General features: G+C 38.8%; 1 protein-coding gene across 2 annotated transcripts in view; it reads left to right on the top strand.

The window, feature by feature from the left end:
- Positions 1–12,500, top strand: part of gramd4a (GRAM domain containing 4a) — a 71,634-nt gene that overhangs the window by 8,002 nt on the left and 51,132 nt on the right. For both annotated transcript variants that reach the window (XM_062064584.1, XM_062064583.1), the window contains exon 3: positions 7,935–8,148. In XM_062064584.1, coding sequence (XP_061920568.1) covers positions 7,935–8,148 — 214 coding nt within the window. The remainder of the gene's footprint in view (positions 1–7,934; positions 8,149–12,500) is intronic.

Here is a 12,500-nt window from a genome sequence, read left to right as displayed (position 1 = left end):
CCAACGCCAACAATAGACATTTGAAAGGCAATTTGAAATAAATAAAGAATAGTGAACAACAGGCTGAATAAGTGTACGTTATATGAGGCATAAATAACCAACTGAGAACATGCCTGGTATGTTAACATAACACATTATGGTAAGAGTCATTCAAATAACTATAACATATAGAACATGCTATACCATGGGTGTCAAACTCTGGCCCGCGGGCCAAATTTGGCCCGCCGTGTAATTTCACTTGGCCCTTGAGGCGATATCAAATTAACACTAGAGCTGGCCCGCCGATTATATACAGCGGCGGTGCCGCGATATCACCGCATTCACCGCTAATTCTCATACTTGTCAACCCTCCCGGGAGACTCCCAAATTTCAGTACCCCTCCCGAAAATCGTCACATCTGCTTTTCATCCAGTCCAACGAGTGCTGGCCCAGTCACATAATATGTGCAGCTTCTGCACGCACACAAGTGAACAAATACCCAGAATCCTTTGCAGCACTAACTTTTCCGGGACGCTACAAGGTGTGTGTGTGGGGCGGTGGGGGTTTGGTGGTAGCGGGGGTGTATTGTGTAGCGTCCCGGAAGAGTTAGTACTGCAAAGGGTTCTGGGTATTTGTACTGTTGTGTTTATGTTGTGTTACGGTGCGGATGTTCTCCCGAAATGTGTTTGTCATTCTTGTTTGGTGTGGGTTCACAGTGTGGCGTATATTTCTAACAGTGTTAAAGTTGTTTATACGGCCACCCTCAGTGTAATGTGTATCGCTGTTGATCAAGTGTGCGTTGCATTCACATGTGTGTGCGTACAGAAGCCGCACATATCTTGTGACTGGGCCGGCACGTTGTTAGAATGGATGAAAAGCGGACATGACGACAGCTCGTAGAGGACTTTAAAGGCACGCCCCCAAGACTGTGGCCCGGGTGGACTACAAGATATAATGACTGATGAACACCTTCGTTGGATAATGAAGGTTGCCTCAGCTCAAAGCCTGAGCCCCGACATTAATGAACTAGCATCCAAGAAAAGATGGCAGGTATCTGGCTTGGGCACATGAGATTAGATCAGTGTGTTGCAAACTGAGCAGTTTAAAGTCCCGAATGGTTGGTTTATTAATTGTTATTTTATTTTAAAATGTATTAGCCTGGGGAAAAAGTTAATGTTGATATTTACCTCAGAAGGCTGCAAATAGAAAAGAGGCATTCAATTTTTATTTAAATTGTATTTGATATGCCATTGATATTTTTTAAAATTATTATTATTATTATTTGAAACTCGATTTTGCATGTCACTATAAAGTTATATAAGCCTTGCTTGTTCAATATTCAATGCAAAACTTGTTTAGGTCCCTATTAAAAGGTTAATTAGTTCAACCTTGGCCCGCGGCTTTGTTCAGTTTTAAATTTTGGCCCACTCTGTATTTGAGTTTGACACCCCTGTGCTATACGTTTACCAAACAATCTGTCACTCCTAATCGCTATATCCGATGAAATCTTATATGTCTCGTCTCTTACGTCAATGAGCTAAATAATAATATTTGATATTTTACGGTAATGTGTTAATAATTTCACTCATAAGTCGCACCCCCGGCCAAACTATGAAAAAAACTGCGACTTTAGAGTCTGAAAAATACGGTAATTATAGTTACTCGTTACTTCACCATAAAAGTAATTGTATTGCTAGCGGAATTACCCTTAAATAAATGTAAGTAATTACAAGGGAAAGTAATTCATACGTTACTTAAAAAAAACAACAACCTTCAAATATCTGGCAAAAGCATTCGAGAGATGTTTAATATGAGAGCGGAGTGTGTGGAGTCTGTGCTTTTAAAAGGCCTAGTGTTGCAGAGTGATGTGTGACATCATCAAGGTTTTTAAAGGAGCTGTGTTTGTTAGCTTTAGCAGTTAGCGCAGTTATCCAGCTCTTATGGATATTTTCACCAGATTGTGTTACCTCTGGTTAATAAAGCGACTGAATGTACTTCGATGACTGTCCTATCTTCTTGTCAACAAACGAGGTATTGTTTGGATGGCAAAGTTTTTCGCTTCAATCATTGATGTGTTGTTCAATATTCCCACTGTGTACGTGTGCCTATGTTGTCTGCTGTTTCGCAGTGTGATGTTGCCTCTTCCTATTTGATATCAAGTTCATTTTAGTACGGTGCTGCTTGTTTCTTTCTTTCATTTAACTTGTTGCACTTATGACGCTGTCCTGTTGTTGACATAAAACCACATCAAAAGTAGCGTGCCACGTTACATCAAGCTATCGCTAACGGCATTGTAACATACCTACAAGTATTTAGATTACTCGTTATTATAAACACTGCCCTCTTGTAACCATAACAACGCACGCATGGCGGTTATCGACGCTGGAAAATATACCGACTTCATTTTCATTCATCGGTCGGTCAACTGACTTATCGAATATCGGCCCAGGACTAACGATACTCAAATTTGTGGAGTTTTTGCTGTCAAGGCAATAATTTTCAGTTGACTTTTGGGATATGTTGTGGTCGTCCGCAGCCGTGCATCACTAGATTGTCAAAGCTGAAAGAGCCCTCTTTTATTAGCTCGTAGAGCAGTTCAAATCTCCCATTCAAAAATGAGCGATTGCGTGGAGCATAGTTTGTATATGCTATCTTTATTTGGAGACATTTTGACAATGAAGGCAGGGTTGCTTATAGTTTTGCCTTTCATAGCGCATAATCCTTGCGCTACTGTGATTGGCTGGTGTAGTGTCTGTGACCTGCATGGCCTAGAGTAGCCTCCAGCTACTACAGGTCACGAGCAGCAAACAGATGGACGTATAGGCTTACACAAGATTGCATGGGAAAGCACTCTGCAAGTTCCTTCTTTATACTGTATTTGTCTGCAGGTGCATGTAAGTTCATGCAAGTGTATCTTGCTTCTGCATTTATTCTATTCTATGCGCAGCACATGTATTATTTGCAGGCGTGCATGTTTTTGTCAGATTTAATCAAGAGTAGTTCTTTTAAAGTGACGTAACATTTCATGAAAAATATTGCAGTTGCAATTTTGTAGTCCTCAAAACTCTTTTGGGAATAAACCAAATCGCCTACCTTTTTTATTAGATATGACTATTTTAAAACTAGCGGGTTAAATGAGGTCGATGGTCAATAAATCAATTAGTCGAACCATAAAGGAAAAGGAACTCGATAGGGATGTAATGTAACTATTCATCCACTACGTCCATTTATCGATGTCTTTTCCTAAGATTCAATGCATCGATCTGTGCTCTGCAAGTTGGCCTTCCCATCCATCCATCCATCCATTTTCTACCGCTTATTCCCTTCGGGGTCGCGGGGGGCGCTGGAGCCTATCTCAGCTACAACAATCATGGAAAACACCCAAACAATGTAAACACAATTTGGAAATCACACTCAATATTTAATAATAACCTCTTAGAATGAAAGTGTAAAATAAGGAATATGTTAAATGCTTTAAGTGTAAGAAAATAATGCAAAGTGTGAAAATGTCAACAGAGAAACCTGAGAACTGTTTTCTGCAGGTTTAGTGCCAGGGAGTTACGGCTGTGCTCTAGAGGGTGAGCGCGGCTAGAGTGGTGTGGTAGTTCCGGTCTTGGTGGGGACGAAATCTGACTACGGTTGCTTTGAAAAAATCCAAAAAGTGCCATACTGTCAAGGTGACTTTTTTCCTCTTTTATCCACAATTTATTCATTTTTACTTTCCCACTCCATGCAAAGAATCAACTGTGAGACAACAAGATGGCGCAACCACATTTGATAGTTGATACTGTTACCCATACTTGCCAACCTTGAGACCTCCGATACCGGGAGGTGGGGGGTGGGGGGCGTGGTCGGTGGTGGGGCGGGGGTGTGGTTGGGGGCGTGGTTAAGAGGGGAATATATTTAAGCTAGAATTCACCAACTCAAGTATTTCATATATATATATATATATATATATATATATATATATATATATATATATATATATATATATATATATATGTATGTATGTATGTATGTATGTATGTATGTATGTATGTATGTATATAAATATATATATAAATATATATATGTGTATGAAATACTTGACTTTCAGTGAATTCTAGCTGTATATATATATATATATTTATTTTATTATACATATAAATAAAAGAAATACTTAAATTTCAGTGTTCTGTAGGCTATCCAGTAGATGGCAGTATTGTCCTGTTTAAGAGTGTCGCAACATTGCTGTTTACGGCAGAAGAACTGCTTTACGGTAGACTAAACGTGACTGCTGTTGTTGTGTGTGGTTACCGCGCTGGGGGGACGTTAATGAAACTGCCTAACAATAAACCCACATAAGAAACCAAGAACTCGCCCTCGATCATTCTACAGTTATGAAGTCATTGGGCAGGCAAGCTGCTTATATTGTGGGAAAGCGGACGTGAGAACAGGCTGTCCCCACTCAGGTCCGCATTGAGCTGGAGGGGGCGTGGCCTCCAGCTCCGGCTGAATACCGGGAGTTTGTCGGGAGAAAATTTCTGCTGTGAGGTTATCGGGAGAGGCGCTGAATACCGGGATTCTCCCGCTAAAAACGGGAGGGTTGGCAAGTATGCTGTTACCTGATTGACTGTTAGCGTGTCACTCCCACTGATCAGTGATCACTTCCTGCGTTGCTCGGTTACCAGAGAGCGAGTGTCTTTGTTCTTGCATCCAACCCTGCTTGTCAACTTCCGCTTTCTTCCGATGAGGAAAAAAAAACATCTGAAGCATTTTTTATTTAACAATTATGTGTTTATTGAGATGTATACTGATATAGTTTCATAGCCCGGCCCCAGATGGCAACGACAAAACAAACCACCCGACCGTTTTACCAACTAAGGGGAAAAAACCCCCACTACACTTTAAAATATTACATTTTTATTGAAGTAAAATTTTTGCTAGGAGTTTGAGAGTCCAAATTTTATTTATTTAATTTTTATTTATTTAAGATAGTTTTTGACCTTCCAAGTACAATGATATACTAATAAGAAATACATGTTTTGCTTTTGAAAGGGTTCGATGTCTTCTTCTTTCTTCTTATTTCTCCTTCTCCTTTCATTTTCATTCTTCTTCCTTCTTCCTTCTCATTCTCCTTCTCCTTCATTCTTTCTTCTCCTTCTTCTTTCTTCTTCTTTCTTCCTTCTATTTTCTTTCTTCTGTTCTTCCTCCTTTTTTTCGGTCTTCTTTCCTCTTTCTTCTTCCTTCTTCTTTTTATCCTTCTCCTTCTTTTTATTTCTTTTTCTTTCTTCCTTTTCTCCTCTTCCTTCTTTTTCTTCTTCTTTCTTCTTCCTTCTTCATTTTCCTTCTCCTTCCTTCTTTCTTCTTCTTCTTCTTTCTCCTTCTTTCTTCCTTCTATTTTCTTTCTTCTGTTCTTCCTCCTCCTTTTTCTTGGTCTTCTTTCTTCTTCCTCCTTCTTTTTATCCTTCTCCTTCTTTTTATTTCTTCTTCTTTCTTCCTTCTTTCTTCTTCTTTCTCCTTCTTTCTTCCTTCTATTTTCTTCCTTCTGTTCTTCCTCCTCCTTTTTCTTGGTCTTCTTTCCTCTTTTTTCTTCTTCCTCCTTCTTTTTATCCTTCTCATTCTTTTTATTTTCTTCTTCTTTCTTCCTTTTCTCTTCTTCCTTCTTTTTCTTCTTCCTTCTACCTTCTTTCTTCTTCCTTTTCTTCTTAGTGTTTAATTTGTCTTAAGATAATACTGACGATAATATAGTTTATTGGCAATAATTTGTGGGACAATAGGTTGAGTAGATCCAACATTACAACAAACAAAAATTCATAAGTTATTAAAATGATATGATTATAACGACTACAAGAATCCAAGGATTCTATGAACTTTTATTGTCATATCCGCACACAATTTAGTAACGCAGGTCCCAGATTTAGCCCAATGAGTACCACGAGAGTACATCATAATTGAATGACGTGGTATATTAATAGAGTAGGTTAATAAATCGCATGTATATGATGTTTGTTATCCGCAGTACTGTGTAGTCTTTGTGATGTGGATAACTGCCACTTGCTGAATTCTACGCCTCTGAACAAACTATTGTTTACCAGAAACACAGGTGAACTCCAACAGAGGTGAACTATTTGTTTTTTTTGTATGTCTGGCAACATTTCATCCATCCATCCATTTTCTACCGCTTGTCGCGGGGGGTGCTGGAGCCTATCTCAGCTGCATTCGGGCGGTAGGCGGGGTACACTCTGGACAAGTCGCCACCTCGTCACAGGGCCAACACAGATTGACAGACAACATTTTACACTCACACACTAGGGACCATTTTTCGTGTTGCCAATCAACCTATCCCCAGGTGCATGTCTTCGGAGGTGGAGGAAAGCTCCACTCAAACAATGCTGTCATTAGGCCTTTTTCCAACACAGGAACTTAAATAAAACCACCTCATGTGTTTCCCCAAAAAACTACCTAGGTAGATTTAGTATTAGTTCTTCAGGAACTACTTTAGGTTCCTAGTAGCGAGGTGGGACTTTTGAAAGTTCCCAGGAACCTTTTGAGGAGTAAGCTGTGCTGGTGATTGCTGATTGGTTGAACACAGTTGGGGCATTTCTAAAAACGTTGTTTTCGAACACAACAACTGCCATTAAAGAATGCGAGTCGACTTGTTTATTTCTTATTTCTTGTGTTTTATACTTGACAATGAAGAGAAAGAAGAACAAAGGGAACTTTTGACATGCAGGAACTTTTGTGTGGCATCTGTGTGCTGAAAAACGCTGATTAGTGGAACAATCTTGCAGCGTTTTTACTCAGCCGTAGTCTTCAATCCAATATGCAGTTTGATATTGTTTATGCATTTTTACAAACATACTTTTAATACGCTAAGCTACGAGAAGTGTACAGACTATTGTTAACATATTTACAGATGAATATAAAGCATTCAGCCGAACTTCGAAGCTGCTTGCTGGTAGTCTGACCTTTAGTGGACAAAGGTAAATCACATTAAATATTTAATATTTACTTTGTTACATGCTGTAAAAGTAGCCTGTGACATGCCAGCTATGGAGTTATTCTTCTCAACCCGAGTAAACCAAATGCTAATGCTGTAAGGCTGATCTTTAAAATCCGATACTTTGTTTTTCAGTCATAAGGTTTTGTATATTATTGATGTGTATTTGATTTACTTACTCTTTAGTCAAATAAATATGACCTAATATTGTCTTCTTTATTTACATTACATCAGTGTAGAAATATAATGTACCAATCATCCATACGTCATCAGCCTGATTTGTATAAACTACCTGAACTGTGAAGTGCTGTGGAAACACACTTCTACAGTAGTGAACTTAAAGTAGTAGAACCTAAAGTTCCTGAACTTTTGGTGGAAAAAGGCCTATTTATTGTCTTTATGCAAGCTAGCTATTTCAGACCCCTGTCGTATATTCTGCGTATAGGATTTTATACATACTGGACATGCGACCTAGGAGAGAGCTATCCCCAAGCAGGTCAGAGCTTTTCTTCTTGTCACTTACACACATGCTAATATTGTCGTTGATTTAATTTAAAAAAAAATTTTTTTTACAAAGGGGGCTGTCTTATATGCAGGGTCATCCTATGCTTACTCAGGAAATTCAGTGACCTGGGGGGATTAATTTGGTCTTAAAAAAATGTTTTTCAAAATTCAGATCTTGAAATAGTGGTTTTCTCCTATTTGGGTCACTACGGTTGTTGTATTAGTTGAATAAATCTTTACTCTAGCTTGACAGTTGGTTGTCAACCATTTTGCGCTCACCGGTTGTGGAAATGAAATCAATAATCAAGGCCTACCAATGTGCCGTCGTCAGTTGTGTGCAAGACTGGTTGAAAGGATGTGGTTTTGGTTACAAGTGCACATATCCTGTGGAGGCTGAACAGCACAGCAAACTTTCATTTGCAGCGTTACGGTATTGACTGTGTTGCCCTTTTGATCTATCCCCATGCAGGGTTGCCGTCCGCCATGTTAAGTTAAAGCCCAGGTGCGCGGTGTTGACTATGCTCAAGCGCCTGGACAAGATCCGCTTCCGAGGCCCGAGGACGAGAGACGACTTCCCCGAGCTGGGCGAGTCGCCGCCCGCCTCCGACAACGAATGTAGCGACGACATGCAGCTGAAGCCGCGAGCGGCGCCGCGAGAAGGCGACGACCTCCTGCGAGATCCTGTAGGTGCTACTCAAAAGAAATGCATCACTTTGTGTCCTTTTTTAAATGTTTAGCAGCACTCGTGAAGGTGCTGTTTTAGCGCACTCATGAATTATTCTGCTTGATTATGCAGCTTTGACCTCATCACAGCTTTTGCGTCAACCGCAGAGGGGAGCAAAACATGCAGATTCCGTCCTTAGCGTTTGCTGTTAATACCTGTTGCCGCCGGGTTGTAACGTACAAATTCTGCATTAATAACAAATGATTTATTTACATGTTATACGTAATACATATATACATATTTTAGATAATTAGGGTAAAAAATATAAACTTTTTTTTTAGCTGCTTATTAGTGTATTTAACTGCAATCATTAAAACCAATTACAAGATCAAATTACGTTTTAAATCATAACATGTTTGCATTGTTTTGTATTTCTTTTGTATATTTTTTTCAGAATAACCAATTCACTTATTTTACTTTTATTTAGCTGCCTTTTTTGTGTGTGCATTATGCATTTATTGACGACATTACTGTAACTTGTGATAATTACCCCAACCCCACCATTTTTTTTAAATCTATTCATCCAATCCAGTCCAATCCCCTTTATTTGTACAGCATTATTAACAACAAAACTGTCTCCAGAGTGCTGCACGAAAAAAAGAAACTATAAAAAGGAGTCAAATTACAAGCATTTAAAATGAAAAATACAAAAATAATAGAATAAAATTATAAAATACATCAATAAAATAGAATAAAACAATAAAAATAAATCAATATGATAGAATAAAACTATAAAGGAAACAAATGACCACAAGATACACGCCGGTTTAAAAGCCAGAGTTTTAAGACGAGACTTAAAACATACATATATTATATCTGTTTTCATTTAATAATAGGTATGTAACGATATGAAATTTTCCTATTATGGTTATTTTGACCAAAATTATCACGGTTAATATTATCACAATATCGTTGAATACGGCAAGGCAAGTTTATATATACAGCACCATTTGTACACAACACAATTCAAAGTGCTAATATGCTTTCAACGTATCTATACACACTGAAATCTATAATAATAATAGCTATTGTTATAATAACTAACAAATTGAGACACTATATACTTTCTTGGCAGAAGGAACATTAATTATTGTTCTGGATTCTTAAGAGACACATTTTTGGGTGTTTTAATGTATAAATGTTCCATTTTGATCTGTAATTGTTAAAAAAAACATATATATTGATAGAGGCAATTTTGATGTTCACTTTGCTTCACGTCCGCTTTGTGTGACGTCATGCGAGTTAACCTGTTGTAGACAGATTCGTCTTTGTTAATTAAGTTGTAAAAAAAATACATAAAAAAAAAGTACATGGGTGTCGTAATCCTCCAAGCACAGCCCCTGGGTTATAATTGAATATCTTGGTTCCTTAGACCGTAATGTACAGTATTTATACAAGTTTAGCTCGTGGTATGTCGCTCATTAATGTGGAAAATTAATGTTTGTTGTATTCATGTTAGCATTTAGACCAGCTAACACTTGTCGGTCTGTGAGTTCATCAAAGTGCGGCTATTTTAATCTAAAATGGCAATAGGGTCCGTCAGAAGTTGTACCACATTAATATCGCTTATCGTAATCCCTATTTTGTCATAATGTAAATAAACATCCTTTAAAAAAAAATATATATATATTTTTTTTGCCTAGCCATGGCCTATTGGAGTATCACTGTGTAGGTGGCCCGCGTATATAATTGCGTGCATACACATGGGAAAAAAAATGAATACACATTTCATGCATATTCAATTCTATTCATATTTATGTAAATTTTTTATGATTTGGTATATGTCTATATTTTATGCAAAAAAACAACCACAGCCTTTTTAAATTATTTTTAGCTTGTTGTGGCCCATTCAAGTTGTATTGTGTGCAAAGCACAATCATTACTTGGTATATGTAGGGACAAGCGGTAGAAAATGTATGGATGGATGATAATTAAAATACACTTAATTGTGTGAATTGTTTCTATGGAGTAGACTATGGCCCGTTGAAGAAGTACTGTGTGTGTGTGTGTGCAGGTTGTGTATTCAAGTGTGTGCATCCACTTGAGCTCTGCTCCTAGTCGCTGCTTGTCTGACTGAAATGTGTAGCGGGTGTTAGCCCACACGAGTATAGCAGCCCATTGGGAGAGCATCGCTCACGTCACCACGCCGATGACTCATAACCAGAAGACCCGAAATAGTCGCACGCCCGCACACACGCACCACAGGCGTGTTTCCAAAAAACATTCTGTGACATTCAGCGTCTTAAAGTGACATTAACTCAGTGAGTCTTCCCTGCACGGTGCTCTACATCGGAGACTGCAGGGATGTACTGTGTCACATGACTTGGCTTATGTGAAGGGATGCGTTCAGGCATGACCTCGCTGGACTCTCCCCTGTGTGCATTTCTTTCACACTTTTTTTTCCTCCATCATCTGGAGTCCATTTTTTGTTGTGATGCAGCCCACCATGAGCTCCTCCTCCTGAAAATGCTTAATTGCTAGTTAGGAAATTATACTCTACAACTGCGGGGCATGCTAATTTGTACTTTTAGTAGCTGATCATTACCACACCTGAGTGGACTGAGCACCCATTATTGCGAGTGCACACTCTGAAATGACCATAATGTATCCATTTGCAAATGCAAGCAGCAAGTAAAAGCACAATTAGTGTCGTTGCTTTACTACCGATAGATTATTTGCCCAAACTTAGCCTTAAGTCTCTCTCTCTCTCTGCAGAAGCAGCAGCCGATTGATTGAAAAGGCTACCAGTGTGGGTGTGTAACGAATTACAATAGCTATTAATAAATTAATATTCCACTCCCCACCACCAACACTAAACCTCATTAGCTGATGGGTTTGCATACATGACATGCACACTCAAATCTAAAAATACAACCAGGAAAAGTAAATGTTCCCATGCATAATAGTTTATTTAAAGGCCTACTGAAATTAATTTTTTTTATTTAAACGGGGATAGCAGATCTATTCTATGTGTCATACTTGATCATTTCGCGATATTGCCATATTTTTGCTGAAAGGATTTAGTATAGAACAACGACGGTAAAGATCGCAACTTTTGGTCTCTGATAAAAAAAAGGCTTGCCCCTACCGGAAGTAGCGTGACGTAGTCAGTTGAACATATACGCAAAGTTCCCTATTGTTTACAATGATGGCCGCATGAAGTGAGAGAGATTCGGACCGAGAAAGCGACGTATATATACTCTATCAGCCACAACACAACCAGGCTTATATTTAATATGCCACAAATTAATCCCGCATAAAAACACCTAGGTGTTTGTTATGCTAGCTCCTAGCTACTAGCTACTAGCTCGAGCTAGTTATAGCTCGAGCGGGTTATATGGACGGGATCCCGTCCATATAACCCGCCAATACAATTCAAACACCTGCACAACACACACACTCACTCAGCCCAAATAACCGTTCACCTAACCCAAGGTTCATAAAGCTTATATATTTAACCAAAGTTACGTACATGACACGCACGTACTGGCAAGCAATCAAATGTTTTGAAGCGTGCGGGTGGGACCTGATATTCAGCTGGGAATGACTACAACAGTAAATAAACACAAGACATATATATACTCTATTAGCCACAACACAACCAGGCTTATATTTAATATGCCACAAATTAATCCTAATGCTAGCTCCTAGCTCCTAGCTACTAGCTCGAGCTAGTTATAGCAAGCGATCAAATGTTTGGAAGCGCAGCTGTGTACTCACGGTATCGGGTCTGTGTATCGAAGTCAAAGTCCTCCTGGTAAGAGTCTCTGTTGTCCGAGTTCTTCGATCTTGACTGCATCTTTCGGGAATGTAAACAAAGAAGCGCCGGCTGTGTACGTGTTGCTGCTGACTTCCCTCGCAAAATAGACGCTTCGCACCGACAACTTTCTTCTTTGCTTGCTCAGCTTCTTTCTCTAGAATGCAATGAACAAATTGCAACAGATTCACCAACACAGATGTCCAGAATACTGTGGAATAATGACATGAAAACAGAGCTATTTCGTATTGACTTCAATGGTGTCCGAATACTTCCGTTTCAATGATTGACGTCACGCGCATACGTCATCCTCAGAGGCGTTTCGAACCGGAAGTTTAGCGGGAAATTTAAAATGTCACTTTATAAGTTAACCCGGCCGTATTGGCATGTGTTGCAATGTTAAGATTTCATCATTGATATATAAACTATCAGACTGCGTGGTCGGTAGTAGTGGCTTTCAGTAGGCCTTTAATGCAGCGAATTATAAAGACTCTCACTCACTTTTAATATGTTTTTTATTATATGTATGGAATTGTATTTTTTTATCTTGTAAA

The sequence above is a fragment of the Entelurus aequoreus genome, linkage group LG12, assembly GCF_033978785.1.
Source record: "Entelurus aequoreus isolate RoL-2023_Sb linkage group LG12, RoL_Eaeq_v1.1, whole genome shotgun sequence".
NCBI lineage: Eukaryota > Metazoa > Chordata > Actinopteri > Syngnathiformes > Syngnathidae > Entelurus > Entelurus aequoreus.
Note: the sequence above shows the minus strand (reverse complement) of the source record. Positions and strands in the feature narration are given on the sequence as shown.